At 39.7% G+C, this 26198-nt stretch overlaps 1 protein-coding gene across 1 annotated transcript in view; it reads left to right on the forward strand.

Annotated features, from left to right (window-relative positions):
* Positions 1–527: 527 nt before the first annotated feature.
* TXNRD3 (thioredoxin reductase 3) overlaps positions 528–26198 on the forward strand; it is a 66403-nt gene continuing 40732 nt past the window's right edge. Inside the window, exons 1-6 of the mRNA XM_066352685.1 lie at positions 528–926; positions 20502–20562; positions 21578–21687; positions 22974–23078; positions 23316–23388; positions 24804–24923. Coding sequence (XP_066208782.1) covers positions 768–926; positions 20502–20562; positions 21578–21687; positions 22974–23078; positions 23316–23388; positions 24804–24923 — 628 coding nt within the window. The 5' untranslated portion in view covers positions 528–767. The remainder of the gene's footprint in view (positions 927–20501; positions 20563–21577; positions 21688–22973; positions 23079–23315; positions 23389–24803; positions 24924–26198) is intronic.

Raw genomic sequence — 26198 nt, forward strand, 5'->3', positions numbered from 1 at the left:
ATAAAACTGCATTGTGATAGGGAACGTAGTTTTTTTTATTTAGTTTGGGGAAAATATTTTTTTTTTAATATCTATTTTCCTGAAGATGACTTTATTTATTCACAATTTCCATAACATTCAGACATTTATCCTCATTGAAGAATATACATTTTTAAGGTGGCTTATGGAGGCTGGTGGAGATTACAAGGTGTAAAAAGTCCTCCACAGAGGGCATCACGGGGACTGAGCCGTCCTGGGATGCTCACACCGGGCAGGGATACGTGCGGACATTCAGCTTTGCACCCACCCTTTGTGTAAGGATAGAAGACGCCTGCACAGTGGCCCAGTTCGCCAGGCGCCGCCGGGGCGGGGCGGGGCGGGGGTAGGGGCGGGGCTGGGGGCTGGGGGCGGTGCCGGGGCAGGGCGGTGCTGGGGCGGGGCTGGGGGCGGTGCTGGGGCAGGGCGGTGCTAGGGCGGGGCTGGGGGCGGTGCTGGGGCAGGGCGGTGCTGGGGGCGGGTCTGGGGGCGGTGCCGGGGGCGGCGCCTGGGCAGCGCGAGTGACGCTCCTCGGGATTTGTGGCGGTTTTTGCAGTTAGTTGCTCCTTCCTACCTGGTCCCAGCGCGGCCGCCTGCGTACCGGTCTTTCAGAACAGGCCAGGCCCAGCCTATCCTGGAGCGACATCGAAGCCCTGGCGCAGCCGCCGCCACCGCCGCCACCCTCGTCCCCGGGGTCGGGGAAGGGGGGCGCGGTCCCCAACCGCCGCCGGGGCGGCGTCCACGGCGTGCCCATGTCGGCGCTGCCGGGGCGCCGGGCCCGCCTGTTGTCCCCCGGGACCAGTCGTCCGTCTTCCGAGGCCCGCGATGAGCTACGGCGCCGTCTCCTGGGCCTCATCGAGGGCAACCGGGTGATGATCTTCAGCAAGAGCTACTGTCCGCACAGCACGCGGGTACGCGGGGCGGAGGGGGCCGCCTGGGAGAGCCTGGGGGACGCCGGGGCTTCCGGAGCTCGGGTGGTCCTCCCTCTGTGCCCCGGACCTCCGGCCAGGCGATGCCTGTTCTTCCCTCGGACACACATCGCCAGGCCCAGCGACTTCCTTCTCGGCGGACCGGGACTCGGGACCGGTTTTCCGGGATGGTTACACGAAGCCAAGACCAGGATCTTTGTTGTTGTTGTTGTTGTTGTTAATAGTATTTGAATTTATTTATTGATTGATTTTAGAGACAGAGGAAGAGGGGAGAGAGAGAGGGAGGGAGGGAGGGAGAGAAGGGGGGGAAGAGAGAGAAAAGAAGGAAGGAAGAAGAAGGAAAAGGAAGGGAAGGACAGAAAAGAAAGAAAACAAAAGAGAAAAGAAAGATTTGGTTATTCACGCCGTCCTTGTTTGCTTGTTGTGTGTGCCTTGACCTGGGGATGGAACCGCAGCCCCGGCGTACCGGGGACGACGCTTTAACGAACTGAGCGAACCCGCCAGGGGTTGGACCCGGACCTTTGTGCTCGGCTCTTTTGGCTCCGTGGGAGAGGCGAGCACTCCCCCCACTCCACCCCTCCGCGACCGCGACCAGCTAGACTCCACAGACTTCTTTTGGGACCGCAGCCTGGTGGGGTTAACCGCTCGTCCTCTCCCTCCTGGTTGTTAGCCTGATGTTGGCTTGTTTATCAAGTGTTCATCCGGAACAGTAAAAGATACGTCTAAAAACGTTTGGCCTGATAAGGAGAGGCCAGGACTGGGGAGTAGCAGACTACAGCTGGAGTCAGATCCAACTTACTTCCTAACTGCGTGACCTTGACCAGGTTACGGGGACTCTGCGGAGCCCTGGTTTCCACAGTTTGTAAACTGAATGTGAGGAAAGGTGTGATACGAGGCGATGGGTAATTTCATCTGTATTTCCCACTACCTTAGCTTTGGGGGCTAACTGTGAATCCAGCATTTTTATAGACAGATTAGTTCTTACTTTTAAAATAACCCACTTAGAAATGAAACCTTTGGAAAATGAACACATCGGAATGGTAGGGACTTTTAAAAATTTTTAAATATACTTCACATTATCTGAAAGTTGAAATAAGATATGCAAAAGCAGAAACTGTTGCGTAGGTTCGTGTAATTATAGGTTGTGCTTTTTCAAATTTATTTTCAAGTTTACGTTGCCTTATATAAGTTTCATAAAGCATGCATATCATATATTTAAATCTTAAAGAATAAAGAAACAAAATAGTACTCTGGAAGCCTACTTGAGTGTTTCTCCATGATTACATTCTCCTCTCTCCCTTCAGAGGGAACCAGTATCCAAAATTTCTTGCTTTTATTTGCAGTTTTACCAAATAAACATATAATCCCAAAAACATTTTGTTTCTTTTGTTCTGTTTTGGTACTTCATCTAAGTAGAATCATATGTATTCTTTTGCAATTTTTTTTTCCTCAACAGTTATTTTTACAGATTTATACGTGTTAGTTTCTGTAGCTTTTAATTTTCGTGGCTAACATTCCCTAATAAAGTCATTACACAGTTTATTGATTCTGCAGTTTCTAGTATTTTGTTCTTGAAAGTAATACAGCTATGCCTATTCTTGTACATTATCTCTCAGAGCATGTGTAAGACTTACTGAAATTTCCGAGCCACAGAGGATGCATGATTTTTACCTTAAGGAAGTGATGCCAGATTTTTTCCAAGTGGTTATGCCAGTTTCCTTTCCCACTGGCAGTGGTTAACAGTTCTTCTTTGCTTCGTGTCCTTGCCAACAGTTGATATATTTAACTATTGCCATTCTGGCAATTATGAAATGGTATTTCATTGTGGCTTTAATTTTACATTTTCTGATAAAATTGAATATCTTTTCATGAGTTTATGGATCACTTGAGTTTCTGTGAAACTTTCAGGCCTTTTGCTTTTTTTCTCTATTACGTTGTCTTATTTTTGTACTGATTTATAGGTATTCTTTATATATTTTGAATATTGTTTATGTGTGTTGCAAAATCTCCCAGATCTTGTTTTTTCTTTTTTTTTTATTATTCATTTTTTAAAAGATTTTATTTATTGATTTTTACAGAGAGGGGAAGGGAGCGAGAAGTATAAACTCATAGTTGCTTCACTTTAGTTGTTGTTTGCTTGTTGTATGTGCCTTGACTTGAAAGGCCCAGGGTTTCGAATCAGCGACCTCAGCATGCCAGGTCAACACTCGAGACACTGTGCCAACACAGGCCAGGCCCCAATCTATTTTTTCTTTTCATGCTCTTTTTTTCTTTTTTTTTTTTGTATTTTTCTGAAGTTAGAAAAGGGGAGGCAGTCAGACAGACTCCCGCATGCGCCCGACCAGGATTCACCTGGCATGCCCACCAGGGAGCAATGCTCTGTCCATCTGGGGCGTTGCTCTGTTGCGACCAGAGCCACTCTAGCGCCTGAGGCAGAGGCCATGGAGCCAACCTCAGCGCCCAGGCCAACTTTTGCTCCAATAGAGCCTTGGCTGCGGGAGGGGAAGAGAGAGACAGAGAGTAAGGAGAGGGGGAGGGGTGGAGAAGCAGATGGGTGCTTCTCCTGTGTGCCCTGGCCAGGAATCAAACCCAGGACTCCTGCACACCAGGCCGACGCTCTACTACTGAGCCAGCGGCCAGGGCCTCTTTTCACACTCTTTATGGGATCTTTTGGTTAACTGAAGTTTGCAAGTTTAATGTAGTTCAATCATGATTCTTTTTCTTTCGTGGTTTGTGCTTTTTGTGTCTTGTTTAAGAAATCTCTTTCTACATTCAGGTCATAAAGATAACCTGTTTTAGTTCTTGAAAAATTAGGAGTGTCCTTTTCACATTCACTTTATTTTACCTGGACTTGATGCTGAAGTGAATAGGGGTCCAGTTCATTTTTTTCTTTATGACTTAGTTGTCCCAATTCCTTTATTGGAGAGTTCATGCTTTCCAAGCTAATTTGAATGCTTCCACGTATTCATTGGTCTTTTTCCAGGCTCTGTGTTCTATCTCTAGTTTTTAAGTTGTCCTTTGGAGCTTATAAAAGTGTCAGGGCCAAAAGAGTCCCTGGCTGGCTTGCTCAGTGGTAGAGTGTCAGCCTGGTGTGCAGAAGTCCTAGGTTTGATTTCCAGCCAGGGCACACAGGAGAAGCGCCCATCTGCTTCTCCACCCTTCCCCCTCTCCTTTCTCTCTATCTCTCTCTTCCCCTCCCACAGCCAAGGCTCCATTGGAGCAAAGTTGGCCTGGGCGCTGAGGACGGCTCCATGGCCTCCACCTCAAGCACTAAAATGGCTCTGGTTGCAATGGAGCAACGCCCCAGGTGGGCAGAGCATCACTCTCTAGTGGGCATCATGGGTGGATCCCAGTCAGGCACATGCGGGAGTTGGTCTCTCTGCCTCCCCGCTTCTCACTTCAGAAAAATACAAAAAAGCAGGTGAGCAAAAGGTCAGAACTGCCTGTTCACTGCTGTATCACTGGGGCCTATAATGTGGGCTGGGGCAGGCCATGAAGGTTGAAAGAATAAATGGTTTGAGGTCATTCTAGTCAAATCTTTGCCAATGCAGAAAATCTTAGGACAGATGTTTTTCAATTTGTTCATGTCAACACTTCCAGTATTGTAGCTACTACTTTGAGTCACATTATAGAATTGAATGGCTCTCTTATTATTAGAATTTCTTGTTTAGATTGAGCCAAAATCTGTCTCCTTGAAACATTTACTCTTTTGGAGATGTTGCTCCAATGTGTAGAATTAAGAATCCTGCTTCTATGTGGATGACAGATCTTTTAGTATTTTTCTTGAGTGTTTTTCTTGCCTGGCCAAGCAGCCCACTTTCTTATGTGTCTATATTATCTATCTTTAACACATGACCCTTCAGTAATTCTCTTGTGAGGCAGTTTGACCATAAACCTCTTAAATTTATCACCCAAAATTGAACACCATATTTCACACGTGCCCTTGCTTGATTAGAGTTAAATAGGTTTGAATTCCTTGATGTCATTTAACTAGTGTTACTATGCGCTTAGTGTTGCGGGAACACAATAATGAATAAACCATGGTCTTGCCTTCTCAGAACTCTGAGCTGTAATCAGCCAGCTTTCAGGTTCCAAACAAGGTACCTGTGGAAAACAAGTGCAGTGGGAATGAGAGACAAAAGCACTAGCTTCTGTCGAGGGATGGAAAAATTTAAGGAAATGATATATAAACTGATCCATGAGAGAGAAATTAGACATCTATAGGTAAGGAACAGCATCTAGCAAAGAGAGGTGGTGATGCAATGAAGATAACGGGGTTGAACTTAGGATATATGAAAGGAAATCAGGAGAGTAAATGGCTGAAAGTTTAGTTTCAAAGTCCTATAGAAGAGGTCTTCAATGCTGGTAGGTGTGGACTTACAGATGCGAGCAAAGAAAAGTCGTCTCAGACTTTTGAGAAGAGGAATGAAAGGGTCTGACCTGTGATTTGAAATCTAGCAGTAGTGTGAAAACTAGACCCCACGTGGAGACAGCTAGACTAGTCAGGAAGTTAGGAAATAAGGGCCCAAACTAAACAGTGAAGAAATTGCCCCAATTTTTAAAAAAACCCACATTAATTATAAGCCAATTCTGATTCATACATCTGGTTTAAAAATGTGTGCATCCATTGGTCAGCTGTTGTGCTGTTTTAGCCATTTTTAAAGTTCAGTAGCATTAGCACATTTACGTTATTTTGCAACCATCACCATCATCTATCCACAGAACTTTTTTCATCTTTCCCAACTGAAACTCTGAATCCATTAAACAATATTTCCCCCTTTCCCCTCCTCTTGCCCCTGGAAACCACCATTCTATTTTCTGTCTCTATGAATATGACTACTCTAGTTGCCACATGTAAGTGGAATCACGCATGAAAGGCGTATTTTGGTAAGCATAATGTTTGTTTTGATAATAGTCATTCTAAATGGGTATGAAGAGGTGTATCTGTGGTTTTGATTTGCATTTCCTTGAAGGGTAGTGATGTTGAGACTCTTTTCATGTCTTTATTTGCCATTTGTGAATGGCTAATGCCTTCTTTGGAGAAATGTCATTTCAAGTGCTTTTTCAATTTTTAATTAGGTTGTTTTTTGTTGTTGAGTTGTAGGAATTCTCTATGTATTCTAGATATGAATCCTTATCAAATATGTGATTTGCAAATATTCTTTTCAAATCTGGGGGTGGCCTTTTCCCTCAGTTGATAGTTTGCTTTGATGCACAAAAGTTTTTAATTTTCACGAGGTCCAATTTGTCTATGTTTTCTTTTACTTGTGCCTTTGGTGTCCTATCCAAAAAGTCATCGCCAAATCCAATGTCTTGAAGCTTTTGGCCTTTGTTCTAAGAATCTTAGTTCCTACCTTTACATCTTTGATCCATTTGAGTTAATTATTGTATATGGTGTTAGGTAAGGGTCCAACTTCATTCTTTTGCATGTGGATATCCAGGTTTTTCAGCACATTTATTGAAAATACTGTTCTTTCCCCACTGAATGGTTTTGGCACCATTATCAAAAGTCATTTAACTTGTTGATATGCAAGGCTTTACTTCTGGGCGCACTGTTTTCTTTTCTTCTATTGAACTCTGCCTGTCTTTATGCCGTTACCATGGTTTTGCTTACTATAGCTTTGTAGCAAGTTTTGAAATTCGGAAGTATGGGACTTCCAACTTTGTCTTCTGTTTCAAGATTTTTGGCTAATTGGGTTTCTGTTGAGATTCTATATGAATTTTAGGATGGGATTTTCTATATCTTCAAAATTTGTTTTGGGATTTTGCTAGAGGATATATTCTTTGTGGTTATGTTGGTATGAACAAATCTATTGCACAGTAATATGAGTATAGCACAGGCAGTTACGTGTAGTACATAATACTTAATAAACAACTATATTATAGATTTATGTATCCACTGCACTATACTTTTTATCATTATTATTTGTTATTTTAGAGTGTACTTAAGTTTTCCCATTGATTGAGAAAGAGAAAGGAAGGGAAAGAGAGAAAGAAAGATAGAAGAAGGGGGAGAAGTGGAGAGAGGGAGAGAGAGAAGCATTGTCTTTTCATTCCACTTAGTTCTTCCATTTAGTGTACTCATTGATTGCTTCTTGTACATGCCCTGACTAGGCATCGAGCCTGCAACCTTGGAGCACCAGGATGACGCTTTATCCACTCAGCAACCCAGCCAGGGCTTAGAATGTACTCTTTCTACACATAAAAAAGTTCAGTGTGAAACAATATATTGTATTCTGCCTGCAGCAGCTTCGTACATCTGATGATTACCATGTCTCTTGATTATATAATTTTCTTTTGTGCTTTATTTAATCTTGTGGTGGTTTGTAAATTTTGTATAGCCCATGTACAGTGTGTATAAAGTCTGCAGTAGTGTATAGTAATGTCTTAAGCCAGGGGTCGTCAAACTTTTTATAAAAACCGCCCACTTTTGCAGTGCTGGTCAACCTAGTCCCTACCACCCACTAGTGGGCGTTTCAGCTTTCATGGTGGGCAGTAGCAGTACTCACTGACTCACCCAGAGCAACTTCCATTCATGGTAAGTGCCCTATACAGGTGTACCATTTTTTATCTTTTATATTGAGTTTTTCCTGTACCTTTTCTATGTTTAAATATGTTTAGATAAATTCCTGACATTGTATTACAGTTGCCTACAGTATTGAGTATAATAACATTCTATACAGGTTTGTACACTGGGAGCAATCAGGAATACCAGAGAGCCTTGGTGTGTATGTAGTAGGCTGTAGCATCTAGGTTTGTGTAAATGCACTCTAATGTTTGCACAACAACATATTTCTTAGAATGTATCCCTGTCGGTAAGTGGTGCATGACTGTATTTGTGAATTTTCAAGCTTTTCTTTTGCTATTGATTTCTACTTTCATTCTGCTATTATCAAAAAAGATACTTTGTATCATTTCAGTTGTTATATTAAGACTTTTTTATGGCCTAGCATATGGTATAACCTAGAGACTGACTGTTCCATGTGTATTTGAGAAAAACATGTCTTCTGCTTTCGTTGGATGGAATGTTATGTAATATGTCTGGTAGGCCAGTCGGTCTGTAGTGTTCTTCTGGGCTTGTAGTTCCTTATTGATCTTCCATCTGGTTGTTCTACTGTTTTTGAAAGGGAAGTGTTAAAAGTATCCTTCCTAGAATTGTAATCTGTCAGTTTCTCTCTTCAATTTGGTCAGATATCTGTATTGGAAGCTCTGATGTTTGGTAGATATATTTTTACAATTGTTATATCTTCTGGAATATGGGCCCTTTTATAAATATTTAATGTTCTTTTTAATCCCCTATAACAGTTTTGACTGAAAGTTTCTTTTGTCTTTTTCTATCAGTATAGCCCTCCCTACTCTCTTTTGGTTACTGTTTGCATGGAATAACTTTTCTGCCCTTTCACTTTCAACCTATGTGTGTCCTTAGCTCAAAAATGAATCATTTCTAGACAACATAATGTTGGATCCTGTCTTTTTATCCATTCTGTCAATCTATGTCTTCTGATTGGGGAATTTAATCTATATACCTTCAAAATAATTATTGTTAGGGAAAGACTTTGACAATTTTAAATTGTTTTCTGGCCTGACAAGATGGTGGTGCAGTGGATAGAGCATTGGATTAGGATGTGGAGAACCCAGGTTTGACACCCCGAGGTCACCAGCTTGAGTGCAGGCTCATCTGGCTTGAGTACAGGCTCACCAGCTTGAGCGCATGGTCACTGGCTTGAGCATGGGATCATAGACATGACCCCATGGTCGCTGGCTTGAGACCAAAGGTCACTGGCTTGAAGCCCAAGGTCGCTGGCTTGAGTCCCCAGTCAGGGCACATATGAGAAAGCAGTCAATGAACAACTAAAGGAGCCGCAACAAAGAATTAATGCTTCTCATCTCTCTCCATTCCTGGCTGTCTTGTCTCTGTCTGTTTTATTCCTTGAACATATTTTAGACAGTTGTTTTAAAGTCTTTATCTAGTAATCTGGTCAAGATGGTGGAGTAGGTAGATGTTATTACTCTCATTCTCCCATAACCACATCAAAATTACAGCTAAACTGTAGAACAACCATCTTTCAGAACAATGGAGGGCTGCTAGAGTCCAGGGCATTCCTCTTAAAGGGCCCATGCACAGACTTCCTTGGATGCACTCACTCTGAGATTCAGTGCTGGAATACAAGGGGCATAAAGGGAGGAACTGAGTAGTCTGGCATTGGACGAGAGCTGGAGGGGCAGCTTTCTGCCAGATTGAAGTGCTGGCAGGTGCCATTGTTCTCTCCCCTCACAGAGGCAGCAGGTGGATGCTATATTTGAGTCTCCATCAACCTGGTTACCCAGTTCATTCTACCCCAGTGATTCTCTGAGACCTTGCTCCATCCAATTTTTGGACTCAACCCAACCTGTGGCTTTTCCATACAAATGACCTATCATGGCTCATGCTTTGGATTTTCCTAAAATTACTCAACCAGCAGCATTTGGCCTTGGTGTTCCACATACTTCTCACTAAGTGGCCCCAAGCCCAGCACTATAAGCAGCTGAACTTGAGTCACAGCTTGGCCTACCCTGGCACCTGCAAGCATAGCAGCTCTCTGCAGATCACTTTGGAGCTCATGCTGGCAGCCCTGGGCAGGGTACAGGTAGCTGTTGAGCTTAGCCTACCCTCCAGGGAGGCCCTAGAGACAGCGCACCCAACAGACAGATTCAGCCTATGTCAAGACACCGTCCAGACTCTTTCACATGTTACACTCTCAGGGCACCAGAGTCCTGCTGAAGTAAGTTCTGCCCTGTGGGATTGGACCCAGCACAGCTGATCCTCCGTGGTGTATGTGACCAGTGTTCACCGCTGGTCCTTGCAACCAATTGGCCTGAGGGTAAATACTTTTCACTGAGATGCCAACAGCAATCAAGGTTCAACTACAACAGGATGGTGTACACAGCCAACAGAGGGGGAGCACTTGTAATGCCCAGCTCACGTGAATGGGGAGGCTGTGCCAGGGGACCCTGTAGGACATCTGCTGTATAATATCACTCTACTAAGCCCAGGAGACAGAGCAGCTCTACTAATACATAGAAACAAACACAGGGAGGCAGCCAAAATGAGGAGACAAAGAAATATGTCCCAAATGCAAGAACAGAACAAAACTTCAGAAAAAGAACTAAACAAAATGGAGACAAGCTGCAAGATGCCAAGTTCAAAACCAGGTTATAAGGGTGCTCCGTGAGCTAGGGAAAGAGTAGAGGATCTTAGAATTTCAATATAAATGTAGGAAATATAAAAATGGAGCTAGAGAACATAAAAAAGTAACCAGTCAGAAATGAAGACTACATTAGAAGGAAGCACCAGTAGAGTAGATGAGGCAGAGGATCAAACCAGAGATTTGGAAGATAAGAAAGTAGAAAACTCCCTATGATAACAGAAAAGGAAATAAGATCCAAAGAAAATGAAGATAATTTAAGGAGCCTCTGGGAAAACTTCAGGTATACCAACATTCGCATCACGGGGGTGGCAGAGGAGAAGAGAGCAAACACAGAAGTCCGGGAAGCGCAGAGTCCCAAACAAGATGAACCCAAGGAGGCCCACACCAAGGCACATCATAATAGAAATGACAGAGGTCAAAGACAAAGAGAGAATCTTAAACACAGCAAGAGAAAAGCAGTTAGTTATCTACCAGGGAGGTCCCATAGGTCTTTCAGCTGATTTCCCAACAGAAACTTTGCAGGCCAGAGGGATTGGCAAAGAAATAAAGTGATGAAAAGCAAGAACCTATAACCAAGATTATTTTAGCCAGCAAAGCTACCATTTGGAATTGAAGGACAGATAGCTTCCCAGATAAGAAAAAGCTAAAGGGGTTTGTCACCACCAAACCAGTATTACAAGAAAATATTATAGTGTCTTCTTTAAGAAAAAAAGGTAAAAAATATGAATGATAAGATGGCAATAAATTTATATTTATCAACAATCACTTCATTTTTCTCTTATTCAGCTAACTATTTTATCATTTCATTGAATTTATTGGGGTGACAATAGTTAAGAATATTATACAGGTCTCAGGTGCACAATTCTAGAACACATCATCTCTGTACTGTGTTGTGTGTGCACCATCCCAAGAACAACTACTTTAATTGCAAATGGATTAAATGCTCCAAACAGAAACATATGGAGGCTGAATGGATTACATTTGTTCCTCGCCATATCGCAGTTTACTTTTCGTGGTCTCAGTGTATCACGGATTTTTAAATTGTATATATTTAATTTTGTATCGCAGATTTTCCGCTATATCACAAGGATTTTGCAGTATATAGGTATTTTTATATATTTATTATTTTAATTATTTTTCTGGTAAAATAAGCAAAATAAGTGTGGGAAAGGTTAATAACAGTGTGGAATAGGTTTATAAAAGTGTGAGGAGAGTTTATAAAGCCTTACAATATATATAAATAATAAAATAAATATAAGGTCGCTACTTTGCGGATTTTCACCTATCGCGGAGAGTTCTGGAACCTAACATCCACAATAGACGAGGGACCACTGTACAAAACAAAGCCCTTGCATATGCTGTTTACAAGAGACTCATTTAAGATGGAAAGTCACACACAGACTGAAAGTAAAGGAATAGACAAGACATTTTATGAAAATGAAAACAAGAAATAAAACTAGGTGAGCAATACTTATACCAGACAAAATAGACTTTAAAACAAAGGCTAGCACAAGAGACAAAGAAGGACCCAGCACTTCCACATCTTGGTATTTATTTGAAGAAACCCAAAACACTAAATCAAAAAGACATATGCATATTTATTGCAGAATTATTTACAATAGCCAATGTGTGGAGGCAAGTTAAGGGTCCATCAACGGATGAATGTGACTCCTTCTACCCCACAAAGCTGGTAGAATGAAATCTTGCCTTCTGCAACAACATGGATGGACCTAGAGGGAATTGTGCCGAGAGATAAGTCAGACAGAGATAGACCTGCGCCATATGATTTCACATGTATGTGGCATGTGTTTGTCTAAAAAACAATCTAAACAAACAAGCAGACTGGGAACAGACTCATAGATACTGTGAACATTTTGATGGTTGCCAGAGACGAGGGTGTTTGGAGTGGTTGGGTGAAAAAGGTGAAGGGATTAGCAGTACAAATTGGTGATCACAGAAAAGTCATGAGGATATGAAATACAGTATATGAGTATAGTCAATATTTTATGGTGTTAGATGGGAATTAGATTTATTGGGATGATCATTTATAAGTTCTATATGTCTAATCACTAATCTTGTACATCTACTGAAATTGAAAAATAAAAGTTATTAAAGGTATAAGAAAGTCTTTGTTTAGTAAGTCTGGAGTCTGTATTTATTCAGGGATATTTTGGAGATTCATTTTTTCCTTTGAATGGGCAACGCTTCTCTGTATGCATATGATCTTTTATTGGAGATTCAAAATAGCTGATTTTCTAGTCTTTGCTTGCTGGCTTCATGCTGGTAAAGATGTAAGTAATCTATGCCTTGTGAAGGCTTAAGACTTTCTTAGGTCTTTTTGGGCATTTGTCTTCCCTGGGCCTAAATCATGCATGGGCCCAATTCTTTTGTGCACATGACTGCTTCAAAGTGTCTTAAATTTTTTAAAGTCTCCCTTTGCCTTCTCTGCAGTCTTAGCTTTGTATTCCTCTCCTGTAATTTCTTGGCCCAAGTGTGTTCCGATTTGTAGCTTTCTTTTGGTTTTCACAAGCCACGCCCACCGCTTCACGTGGCTTCCGCTAGTCTGACACCCCAGTCACTTTGGACTATCTGAACTCTGAGCTAGACATCACAGGCACCAATCCCTCGGGCACTTCTTAAACAGCCAAGAATGTTGCAAATTTGGTTTCTGTGCTCTTTGTTTTGTGGAAGGGAACTGGGGCTTGGGTTGCTGATTTCCTCTGACTGTGCCATGTAGTACCAGGACGTGGGTGGGGCAAAGGCGACTATAAATATCATAAAACGTCTACCATTTCAGATGTAACATTTTCTCGATTGAGCATACACTTGGTTGCTGTAGGTCTTCACTTTCCAGAGCTTTTATTAAGTAATCTTACTTTGAGCTCGTTGAGCTTCTTTGATAATGTAGATTGCCGTTTTTCATCAAATTTGGGACATTTTTATAAACATCTTTTCTGCCTCTTTCTCCTTTTTCTGGTATTCACACTATGCACATGTTCGTGTGCTTAATGGTGTCCTATGTTTCTCTGAAACTCTCTCTTCTTTTCATTCCTTTTTCTCTGTCTCCTCAGGTTGCATAACCTCTATTGATTTATCCTCAAGTTTGCTGACTGCTTTGCCAGTTCAAATGAACTGATGAGACACACTAGTCGACTTTCTGTTTTAGTTTATGTAATTTTCAAGTACATAATGTCCATTTGGTTGTTTTGTTTTGTTTTATGTTAAATAACGTTTTTTATTTAGAAATCAAAGTTAATGGGGTGACACTGATCAATAATAAGTACATAGGTTTCAGGTAAAAATTTCTATAATATTTTAAATGTTGATTGTGTTGTGTGCCCATCACCCAAAGTCAAATCAGTTTCCCTCCCAATATATTTTCCCCTTTACTTCCCTTCCCTACTGTCCTCCTGGTAACCAGTTTACTATTATCTATGTCCATAAGTCTCATTTTTACATCCCACCTATGTGTGAAATCATATACTCTTTAGCTGTTTCTGATTTACTAATTTCAGTTAGTGTAATGTCTCAAAATCCATCCATGTTGTTGTAAATGGCAATATGTCATCATTTCTTATGGCTGAGTAGTATTCCATTGTATAGATGTACCACATCTTCTTTATCCAATCCTCTATCAAGGGTCTCTTTGGTTGTTTCCATGTCTTGGCCACTGTGAATAATGCTGTGATGATCATGGCGGGAGGGGGTGGTGCATGTTTCTTTATGTACCAATGTTTCTGAGATTTGAGGGTAGTTACCCAGTAGAGAGATTGCTGTGTCATATGGTAGTTCTATTCTTAATTTTTTAAGGAACCAGCATACTTTCTTCCATAACGACCTCACCAGTTTACATTCTCACCAGCAGTGAATGAGGGTTCCTTTTTCTCCATAGTCTCCCCAACACTTGTTATTATCCGTCTTGTTGATAATAGCTAATCTAACAGGTGTGAGGTGGTATCTCATTGTAGTTTTGATTTGCATTTCTCTAATAGCTAGTGAAGATGAACATCCTTTCATATATCAGCTGGCCTTTTCTATGTCTTCTAGGGAGAAGTGTCTCTTCAGGTCCTGTCACCATTTTTGAATTTGGGTTGTTTGCTTGTTTGTTGCTGAGCTTTGTGATTTCTTTATATATTTTGGGTATTAACCCTTTTTCAGAGCTGTTGTTTGTGAATATCAGCTCTCATTTGTTTGGCTGCTTTTTTGTTTTGTTATTGCTTTCTTTTGCTATGTGCAGAAACTTTTTAGTTTGATATAGTCCCATTCATTTATTTTTTGCTTTTACTTCTCTTGCCTTTAGGGTCAAATTCATAAAATGTTCTCTATGGCCAAGATTCATGAGTTTAGTATCTATGGTTTTTTCTATGTAATTTGTTGTCTCCAATCTTATACTTAGGTCTTTGATCCATTTTGAATTAATTTTTGTGCAGGGGGACAAACTGTAGTCAAGTTTCATTCTTTTTCAATTTTCCCAGTACCATTTATTGAAGAGGCTTTCTTATTTCCATTGTGTGTTTTTGGTTCCTTTGTCAAAGATTATTTGTCCATATATATGTGGTTTTATTTTTGGATTCTTGATTTAGTTCTACTTAATCTGTATTTGTGTTTCTCTGCCAATACCATGCTGTTTTGATTATCATGGCTCTGTAGTATAATTTGAAGTCAGATAGTGTGATACCTACAGTTCATTCTTTTTTCTCAGTATGGCTTTGGCTATTTGAGTTTTTTTATGGTTCCATACAAATCTGGTGATTTTTCTTGTTCTATTTCTTTAAAAAATGAGGTTTATATTAAATTGGTATATTGCATCCATTGGATAATATGACCATTTTTACTATGTTGATTCTTCTGATCCTTGAACATGGAATATTTTTCCATTTTATTGTGTCTTTTTTGGTTTCTTTTAGTAATGCTTTGTGGTTTTCAGTGTATAGGTCCTTCACATCCTTTATTAAGTTTATTTCTAGGCATTTTGTTGCAATTGTAAAAGGAAATGGTTTTCTCAGTTTCTTTTCTGAAGTTTCATTGTTAGCTATAGGAAAGGCAGTAGACTTTGTATCCTGCAACTTACTGTATTTTCTTATTGTTTCTAGTAGTTTTTCAGTGGAGTCTTTGGGGTTTTCTATATACAGGATCATGTCATCTGCAAAAAGTGATACCTTTACTTCTTTTCCAGTATGGATGCCTTTTATTTCTTTCTCATGCCTGATGGTTCTGCCTAAGACTTCTAGTAGTATATTGAATAAGAGTGTCGAGAGTGGGCATCCTTGTCTTGTTCCTGATAGTTTCTCACTATTTAGTATGAAATTGACTGATGGCTTAGCATAAAAGGTCTTTATTATGCTGAGGTACTTCCCTTCTATACACATTTTATTGAGTGTTTTAAACATAAATGATGTCGTATATATTTTTTTGTATCTTATCAAGTGCCTTTTCTGCATCTATTGATAGAATCTTATGATTTTTGTCCTTTGTTTTGTTGGTTTGGTATATTATACTGGTTGATTTGCATATGTTGAATCATTGTGCTCCTGGAATGAATTCTACTTGATAGTGATGTATTTTTTTAATGTATTGTTGTATTTGATTTGCTAGTATTTTGTTTAATATTTTTGCACATGTATTCATTAGAGATACTGATCTGTAGTTTTCTTATTTTGTGTTATTCTTGATAGGTTTTGGTATCAGGATTATTACATTGGCCTCATAAAATGTGTTAGGAAGAAATGCCTCTTCTTCACTTTTTTGGCAGGCTTTGAGAAGAATAGCTACCATATTTTCTCTGAGTGATTGGTAGAATTCACTAGTGTAGCCATCTAGTCCTGGACTTCTATTTTTGGGGATTGTTTTAATGGTTGTTTCAATTTTGTTATGTTGATTAGTCTATTTAGGTTTGGCAATTCTTTATGATTCAGTCCAGGAAAATTATATAATTCTAGGTAGTTACCCATTTCTTGTAGGTTATTGAATTTGGTGGCATATAGTCTGTCATAGTATTCTAGTGTGATCTTTTGCATATCTATGATGTTTGTGGTAACTTCTCTTTCATCTTTGATTTTGTTTATAGGAGCCATTTCTCTTTTTTCTTTTGTCTAGCCAGGGGTTTCTCAATGTTATTGATTGTTTTCAAAGAACCAGCTCTTTGTTGTATTAATGTTTTCTATAGTTTTGTTCTTGTTGTTTTTGTTCTCTATTTCATTTAGTTCTGTTCTAGTTTTTATGCTTTTCTTTCTTCTGCTTTGTTCTTTTTTTTTCTAGTTCTTTAAGATGTGATATTAGATTATATACTTGGGATCTCTGTTGTTTCTTGTTTCTTGATATAAGCCTGTAATAATACATACTTCCCTCTTAATACTTCTTTCACTGCTTCCCAGAGGTGTGATATGTTATGTTGAAATTCTCATTTGTCTTTATATATCACTTGAAATCTGCTTTTATTTCTTCCTTGACCCAGTCATTTTTTAGAAGTATGTTGTTTAATTTACACATTTTTGGGATTTCTTTACCTCTTTTTTGCAGTTGAATTTTAATTTTAGAGACTTATAGTCATGGAATATGTTTGGTGTAATTTTAATATTCTTGAATTTGTTGAGCCTTTTAGTTTTTTGACCCAACATATATGGTCTACCCTTGAAACTGTTCCATGCACACTTGGAAAGAATGTAAAATCTGATGTTCTGGGATGAAATCTTCTGTAAATGTTTATTATGTTCATTTGGTCTAGTTTGTCACATAGGGCTGATTTTTTAATTATTATTATTGATTTTGTGTTTGGATGACCTATGTAAAGCTAAAAATGATATGTTCAGATCTCCAACTATTACTGTGTTTTTGTCTGTTTAAATTTTTAGATGTTAATGTCATTTATTTTGGTGCTCACTGATTTGGTACATATATATACGATATTAAGAAGTGTTATGTCTTCTTGATATAATTTCCCCCTTATCATTATGAAATGTCCATCTTTGTTTCTTGTTACCATTGTTATCTTGGAGTTAGTATTGTCAGATGTAAGTATGGATACATCTGCTTTTCTTTGGGTATTATTTGCTTGGTTAACTGTTTTTCAAACTTTCACAAATAACAAAAAACAGTAATAAAAAATAAAACAACAATAAACAAACAAAACCCCCCCAAAGAACCCCCAAAAACAGAAAAAGGAGAGGTTATTCTATTATTTTCCAGTAGGTGGCCCTGGATTACAAGTGTTAGCTCTGTGAAATCTTCAGTCCAACTTCTACTGAGAGGTGCTGTTGTGATGATGGAGGTGGGGCTGTAGTTGTGATGATGGATGAAGCATGCTATGAAATTTATGGCTTTAGCAATGGTGATCTCAGGCCTCTGGGTGTTCCTTCCTGTATATCAACAAACCAGGAGACACAGAGCTCCTCTGTTCTTCAGGGGAAAGAATGACCCTGTAGAACTAGTTGTGGGGTATGTCTCTGCCACTCTTCGTATGCATGAGGGGAGGGAGATAGTGTCTGGGAGCCCAGGGGGCTGCATTTTGTCTCTGTCCCGGATGCAGGTTGCCAGAATATCATGGGAACACTGGCAGTGACCCCTTGCTTTGCCACCTCTTAGATTCATAATCTCTCCACTCCTACCAGCTGAAGAAGACCCAATCACTCCTGGTTTCTCCCCTTTTTGGAGTCCCAGCAGGCAAAAAATTAGGTGCTCTGGGCCTCTCTCCTCTCAGGAGCCCCACTAAGCATGCTTCTTATCCTCTGTTCTCTGTTTTTACCCTTCCCACCTTTAGTTGATTTGATGTGCGATCTTTTCAGGCAAATCTACAGGCCTAGCCAGGGTTCCTTTACTGAGTTATTATAGCTGTTCTGTTTGTTGAAATTTCAAGGAGAAAAATCAAGGGTATCTCTCATGCTGCCATTTTTCTGATGTCACCCTTCATTTGGTTATTTCTATCTGTATATTGATATTTTCTATTGGATTAGACAGTATCATTATACCTTCCTCTATCTCTTAAACAGTTTTCTTTAATTCTTTGAACATATTTACAATGGCTACTTTGACTATTCAGTCTGACACCTCCTTGGGCCTCTCAGAGATAGTTTCTCTTGCCTGCTTTTTTCACCCCAGTGAATGGATCCACTTACCTGTTTCTTTGTATGTCTAGTAATTTTTTGTTGAAACCTGGAAATATTAGGTAATATATTGTAGCAAGTTTAGATACTGAGCCCCTCCTTTTCCATGGCTCCATTTTGTTTGCTTGTTTATTTCTTGATAGAGAGTTTGCTGGATTGTTTTAGGAAAGTTTATTTCCATGCAAAGATGAAGATTTTAATGTCAGTCCTCAGAGAGTGCAGACTTGTCTATGTACACAGTCACCCTGGTACAACAGGGGACAGGGATTTTGTTGGCTATGTTAATTTTTTGTCTCTGTTGGTATCATATGCAGATGCTACGTGCTACTAATTTCATACTGGTTGTGCTATTGTTTTTGACAATGCCCTGGAGTGTAAATTGTTCTACACTCTTGTCCAATTAAATATAGGCCCCTTTGCAGAGATAGTTTTTGTGGCAAGTTTGAGATTTATTCTAACTCTGGAAGTACTATTCTTAGCTTTATCTTTCCATATTTTTTATGGTAAATTCACTGGCTCATGGGTTAGCATGTTGTTCTCATGAAACTACCAGCCTCTTCTTCATTGCTTATCACTGAAATTCCCATTATTTTCAAGAGTACCTCTAGACGAACTTTCCTGCAGTTTTAAATAGAGTCGTTTCCTTTGGATATAGCTTCTGAGCTCTCTGATCTTATGGTTTACTTATTTCCCTGAGCAAAATCTCTGAGACCTTGCTTCAGAGCTGGTGGTGGGGACAATGACTGATTCTCTTGGAATAGCAACCCTGCTTTTTAAGCAGAGCTCTGTGTGGGACAGTAGCCTCTTGTATTCTTGCTTACCTCTCTCGGCCTCGAACCTCACCCTAGAATTGGGATGAGACAAGGGTGATCAGGTCTCCAGTATTTTCAGACTGAGGGAAAGCCTTTGATCTCTGAGTGTAGACTGGGTACTTTTGGCCCCACTTGGCAGGAATGTAGCGTTGGCCACTCAGAGCTGTGGAGAGATTGAGAGATGCTGGTGGTCTACCCTTTCTGGTGACTAGATTTCAAGAACTAGGGCACCTAATCTCACTTAAAGTGGAGCTTCCATCAAGCTGACCTGGGGCAGAGGAGGGAGAGTGTGGGTTGTGGCTTAAGTGCCTCAGACTCTTCATTTTTATTTACATCTAGTAGATTTTCTTGAATACATGATTCTTAATTTGCTGTGTGCCCCTAAGACAATTTCCAGAGACTCTAAGAGTTTTGTTTTTAATAAATTCACCAGTCGTGAATGTTTTGTTAGGGAGTGCATCTGCCAGGCTCCTATGCTTCCGTCCTGGAATTGGAACCTCTGGGCTTTATCTTGAGGACTGAGGACCTCAAAGAGTATAAGTAATGGTGACTAGTGGGCTTTCAAAAACACTGTGACTGCAATTTAAAGAACTGGATGGGACAAAGCTGGATGTAGAGAGAACCCTTAGGATGTTACTGAGAGATTGCTCAAATTACAATAGCAATTGTTGAGAACTAGAAAGGTGAACTAGTTCAACAAAAAGAATTGATAAGACTTAGTAATTAAATGGATGGATGGGGAGTTAGTTTAGGGTAGGGAGATGTTGCAAGAGTGGGAGGCCTTAAATAACTTGCAGTGCTTCACAAGTTGTCAAAAGCAGGTTCTGATCCAGGGTCCGAGTCTGCCTGTCTAACGTGCTGCTGGGTGATGCCTGTGCTGCTAGTCTTCCATTCCTTATTTGAATAGAAAAGCCCGGGGTTTCTTGTTCAGGCAACTGGTAAATGGTAGCAGTGCGAATTGTCAATTGTCTACTTTCCTTTCTAGAGGGTAGGGATTGTTCTCTGTTTATTGTTACAGCTTGACTACAAAGTAGGTATTTGGTGGATAATATTTGTGGGATGATTTAGTGACTGTTGAAAGGAAACACAGAAAGAAGAAAAGGTGTGTGGAAAAAGATGAGTTTTATTTTGGGCGTGTTGCATGTGAGGTGCTTGGGGACATTCAGGTGAAGAAATATTTTTTGTCTGTTTTGAGTTCAGAAAAGGGATTTGGGCAAGAGTTGTAGAGTTGAAAGTCGAGCATCAAATGGTAAGAAAGAAAAAAAAAGAAAAAGAATAGGTAGGCCTCTTATTCTTTGAAGATGTGTAGAGGAAGGGAATATAAGAAAAAAACAACCATAGGCCAGAGCTCATATTTCTGAAGAACATTTATTTTGGACATCCCTTATTGCTATTTCCATATTTCATAACTCTGTCAAATCTTTGGGAGAGTAAAACTTAAGTACATTTTTGTTGCAGGTTAAAGAACTCTTTTCTTCTTTGGGAGTTGAATGTAATATCTTGGAACTTGATCAAGTGGGTAAGTAGAATGATTAGTATATACTGTTGTTTCAATAAATGTCAACAAGATTGACTGTCCGTTTGATTTGTTCAGTTCACTCTTGTCTCTTTGGCTATCTGTTAGCTATTTCATCTACATTCAACCGTGTAGAAAATGAATCTCTATATGACAGATAATTTAGAATAGACTTATTTATTTATATATTTTGGTATTTGAGGGGAGGGAGTGGTAGGAAGATGTATAAACTGCTAACCTTAAAACACTTCAGGCATTTCAGATGTATCTGGTCACTTTCAGCAAAATAGGTTAAGCTGTAATAAATTAAAGGAATCTGGCCCTATTTCCTTCTTGTGTTATCTGTGAGGGAGAGCACATTAATCTTTCAGGTTTACACTATTGAATTGTTGTCAGACATGCATTAATCTAATATTAATTGATACTGCACACATGCATGTGTTGTACAAGGCGAGGGCAGGGGGCAGTGGTGAACAGAAATGAATTGATGTTTACCCCATGGGACTTCATCAGCTCCTTTTAAGGACTTCACCTTAATATGTGAAATGTTCTTGAATCTGAGATTTTTCTAAAGAGTATAGAAAATAGTCCTAGGTAGTTGTGGTCTGTATTTTTAGGGATAGAGGACAAATTTTAGACTATGGTCATGAAGTGTTTTCAAATATAATTGTCGGAAATATTTTCTGAGTTATTACTGCTGAAGCAGGTTTTCATCTTGATATTTACTCTTTAAAGAGGATTCTTATTTATTAGTCTGGAATAATCATTGAATTCCATATCAGAATCTCATTTAGAAAGATTTATTTTAAAAGGAATCAGTAGATTGCTCTTTATTTGCTAAGGTTTTTCTTGAAAACCTGGATATCTCCCTGTCTTGAGTCATTATTTCATAACGTTATCTATTGACCTGGCATGGGTTTGTACATGGGAGCATTTGAGTGTTGTGACACTTCAGTTTGACTCACAAAGATTTTGAACCCGTTCATTGTTTTTATATATTTAATTTTTTATTCTTTAGATGATGGGGCCAGTGTTCAAGAAGTACTGTCAGAGATCACTAACCAGAAAACTGTGCCCAATATTTTTGTGAATAAAGTACATGTGGGTGGATGTGACCGAACTTTCCAGGTAATAATGGTATTTATTATGTGTCTTTTAATGGTGTTTGATCAAGGTCTGTTTTAAAAAACATTTCAAAGGGGATAAATGGTTTTTAGGAGTCTGTTAGTCTTTTGGAGGTTTTAAGATGGAAAGCATATATGGTGGTTATTGGATAATCTCGATTACTTTGACGAAATTAGCTTTTCTACCAATACCAAGTTCAGCAACTGAGAAAAAGACTTTGAGTAAGATTACCAGACAACCAGTGGGCCACCCTAGAGGCCTTGGTCTCTTCCTCCTTATGGAGAGAGAAACGGCATTGCTCTCTCTTTAAGGTTTAGTAAAATGTGGTCAATGCTAGCTAGCATTCTTGGCTAGGGTGAGTAGAGTTCTTATCAAGGATTCTAACCCTGGGAACTTTGCAGAGGCCCTGGGTGTTTGATTTTGATTCCTAAAATACAGAAACAAACAGGAATCATTCAGTTAAATAGTGGTAGATGAAAGCTGATATTTATTAAATAAGATTCTTAAAAGTAGTTAGTTACTTTTATTAAAATCCTGCTCTCTTGTATTCTTTATGTTTGTATGCAAATGATAGTAATCAATGATAGATAAAATAGTTATATTTGAAATTTTATTTAAGAATTATATTTTTCTTGGTGTAAAAAGAGATTATCTGTACTATATGTTAATCTGTGAGTAGCATGGTTATCTAGTAACAGTCTGCTTTGTTGGTCCCAGAAGCTATAACTCCATTCACATGATGGTAAGTACTGTAATTATAGTCCCTAAACACCTTTAGGAGTGTTGCCCTTGTCAGTCCTAACGTAGAAAATGATGACAGAGGATGAATCTGGAGATGCAGAAGATATTCACTCTATTTCAAGATGGAAAGGCATTTTCTTGGATGATAGATGCTTTAGGACACAGATTTTTCTCTAAGGGCAAAGAAGTCCAAAGGCGTCCTCTTCAGAATGTGCCAAAAGCCTCTATGGGCATCCATCCTTCAGTGGGCCATGTGACATCTGTGGAGTCCTGTGATTTCACAGCATTTTTGTTGTGCTTCCTGGGAGGAATCATTGGACACATGCCTACCTATCAGGAGATAACAAACAAATAAGTACTTTGGCATATGGTCTAACTAGTTGGACCTGTTTGAATACTACTCAGATATATTTGTAATTCCAATTTACATGAGTTATAGATTGTTTCTAAGATTTTTATGAAAGAAAAACATACTGATTAAATATAAGGTAAAAAGAAACAGTTTTGAAACAAATCATGCCTTATTTTCTCCTTTCATTAAATCAAAGGCACATCAGAGTGGTTTATTACAGAAGCTTCTTCAGGAAGAGTCAGCATTTGATTATGACCTCATTGTCATTGGTGGTGGTTCTGGTGGCCTTGCATGTGCTCAGGTATGAAAAACATCAACCTGGGAGATAATTTCCCTGATGATTGCAATAAGAATTTCTTTTGCTACTTAAAAAAAGTCAATTTTGATGTTACAGTCTAAGCTTTTATTGTAATAGCTGGTCTAATAAAGGAAAAAGACCGTGTTATGACACAAACAGGGCCTTTTTATTTAGAGAATAGAAAAATGGGGGGGGGGTGTCAGGAAAATGATCTTTATATGTGGCTTTTTGTTTTTAAAGGAAGCTGCCATTTTGGGAAAGAAAGTAATGGTGCTAGATTTTGTGGTCCCATCACCTCAGGGTACATCCTGGGGTAAGCTGTTTTTCCTTTATTGTTTTCTGCTCTTTACATACATTTTTGGCTTTGTTTAATATCATGTTATCCTCACAACAATCTCAGGAGGTGTAACTAGCCTGTTTCATAGGTGAGGAAACTGGGTCTCAGTGAGGGTGAAATAAGTGGCCTAGGACCATTGCAGGGTTAACAACAGCTGATTTGGGAAGTTAACACAAAGATAATTAAGGAAGATTTTGCAAAAAGAAATTCCATGACTTAGTATTTCAATTCTTTTTTCATAATAATTTTTGCACACATGCGTCAATACTTGTCACATAGTTGTGTTTTAGTGTATACAGTCATTCTCATTTAAGATTGCTGCAACATTTTTTTTTTGTTTCTGTGTTGAGTTCATAACTGACTTTCATGGCCACATAATGGTCAGTTGAATTAGTGTGTGGGTGTGACCATTCCAAGTCAGTTTAATAAAGTGCACAGTGCACTTCCGGCCCTGTGACTTTGTTGTAGACTGGAGTGCTCACCTTTTCATGTTCTTTTCACTCTAAAGCAGAACACATAGATTTTTGTGCTGAGTATTTTCTGTTTATGCTTCTAATCCATTCTTCATCGTCTCTACCCTGCTCTATGTCCCAGAATTCTGATGAGTCAGTAGCCTTGCCCTCAGGTTGTGGTTGGGCTTGGCCAGTTGGGGCAATGGAAGGAAAGCAGAAGGAGGGAGGACAATGAAGTTGGGGTCTTTATTCCCCTGGCTCCTCCCTGCTGGTTGCTGCAAGCTGGCTCCACCCCGTATGGAAGGCCACAGCCCTGTCATGGCTGCCCCTCTGTGATCTGTGGCACCTACACAGTGTGCTTGTCCCTTCATGTGGGGGTGGTGATGAGCCCACTGTTAGTAGTTGTTATTATTCTGTCCCTCCTCACTTGTCCTACTCATACCCCAGTAATAATTTCTCTACATTTTCCTTAGTTACCCAGCTTGGGGTTGTCATCTGTTTTCTGGCAGAACCCAGACAAGATATGAAAATAATTTTTAAAAATTCAAACTTACTCAAAAAACTATAGCCAAGAATTTCATCTTAGTAAAGCTAATTTACCTCACATCGGACCTGCTGTTGGCTCAGAGAAGGCAGAGTTACAAAGAATAAAGGCTGGAACCTGGGCTTCTGGCCATTGGTGTAGTACATAAGTAATCTAATACAGGTCTGATCCATTTGTAGGGCAGGCTCAAATGAAAGTTTGGGGCACATTTTTGCTTATCCTTGGGCCTCTTTCATAGACCTATGGTTCAAAAAGTTTGGCTTAGTCATTTGTGTGTTCCTGTGGTGTTGACCCCACAATTATTCGAATTTGTCATTTCCATGTTTTCATAACACCAACTCTACATGTTTATAAAACCACACATAGAACATTAAAATTGTTATTTTCTTTCTCAGGTCTTGGAGGTACTTGTGTAAATGTAGGTTGTATTCCTAAGAAACTGATGCACCAAGCTGCCCTTTTGGGACAAGCACTGAGTGACTCAAGAAAATTTGGCTGGGAGTATAACCAACCAGGTAGGTAGTAATGGTATAGAACAGTACAGATTGGTAAAAAGTAGAAAGAATGAGTGCTGTTTATATTTTAGTAGCTGAATTTAAAATCTGTTTAATAAACAGTCCTTAAGAGCCTCCTGTGTGCCAGCCAGGCACAGAGGACTCAGACCTCCCATGGACCTTACTACCTAGGAGGGAATTGTTGCAGCTGTAGCCATTCCAAACCCTTAGTAGAATGGGAGAGAGGATAATCCCTATTTTCACATTTCTTTCAAATATAAAGAAAATAGAAGAGCATAGGTCATTATTTGAATTTTTTTTGCTCATTATAGTGCTAACATTTTGTTTTCTCAGTGGTTATATAGGTCATTATTTAATGAAAAATGGGTAACAAATTAATCCAGTAAACACTTAGTGGCTTTCAGAATATATTCAATAGATATGAGGAAAATTTAAGCAGCACACAGTCTGTTTGAAGTGGAGAGAAGGCATTCAGTGCACTATAATTTATGGTGCTGTTTCAAGCATCAACTTGAGGGGTACTTAATATAGCCTTGAGGCTTGGAGGTGGGGGGAGGTGACCCTTGAGCTTCATTTTGAAGGTCATAGGGAAATAGGACATTTAAGATAGGAAACAGCTGGACCCAAACCACGGAGACAGGGGAAAACTGGGAGTATTGGGGAGGGGAGGATTGTGATAGGCTGGAATAAATAAGGGAGGAGGGATATTGGGAGAAATGAGATTAGAGAGGTAAGCAGCTCACAAAGGCTCTGAAATGCAATGGTGAGAGGTTAAAATTTACCCCAAAGTTAGCAAGAGCTGTTGAGTTTTGGCAGGAGAGAAGTATTACCCACAGTGCGTCTGATAACACCAAGGAATTTAGAAGGCTGGAGTTGGGTAGGGGAAGGGTCAAGTTCAAAGACAAGTGAGGTGTGGAATTGTTGCATAACCCAGAGGTTGAAATGATGAGGCCTGGGCAAAGATCATGATGTTGACTGGAGAGAATGAGAGGTGGCTTTAGAGGATTTAAGTCATGGAATTGACAGCTTAGATGTGGAATGGTGGTCTTGAATCATTAGAATAGCATGGAGGTCATTTAATATTGATTGATTTTTTTTTAAAGGGAGAGAGGAAGTGAGAGGTAGAGAGAGAGAGAAACATCAGTTTGCTGTTTCACTTATTTATGCATTCATTGATTGATTTTTGTATGTGCCATGACAAGTGATTGAACCCGCCACTTTCGCATATTGAGATGATGTTCTAACCAACTGAGAGCTAGCCAGTCGGGGCCAGAT

The sequence above is a fragment of the Saccopteryx leptura genome, chromosome 11 (genome assembly GCF_036850995.1).
Source record: "Saccopteryx leptura isolate mSacLep1 chromosome 11, mSacLep1_pri_phased_curated, whole genome shotgun sequence".
Taxonomy (NCBI): Eukaryota; Metazoa; Chordata; class Mammalia; order Chiroptera; family Emballonuridae; genus Saccopteryx; species Saccopteryx leptura.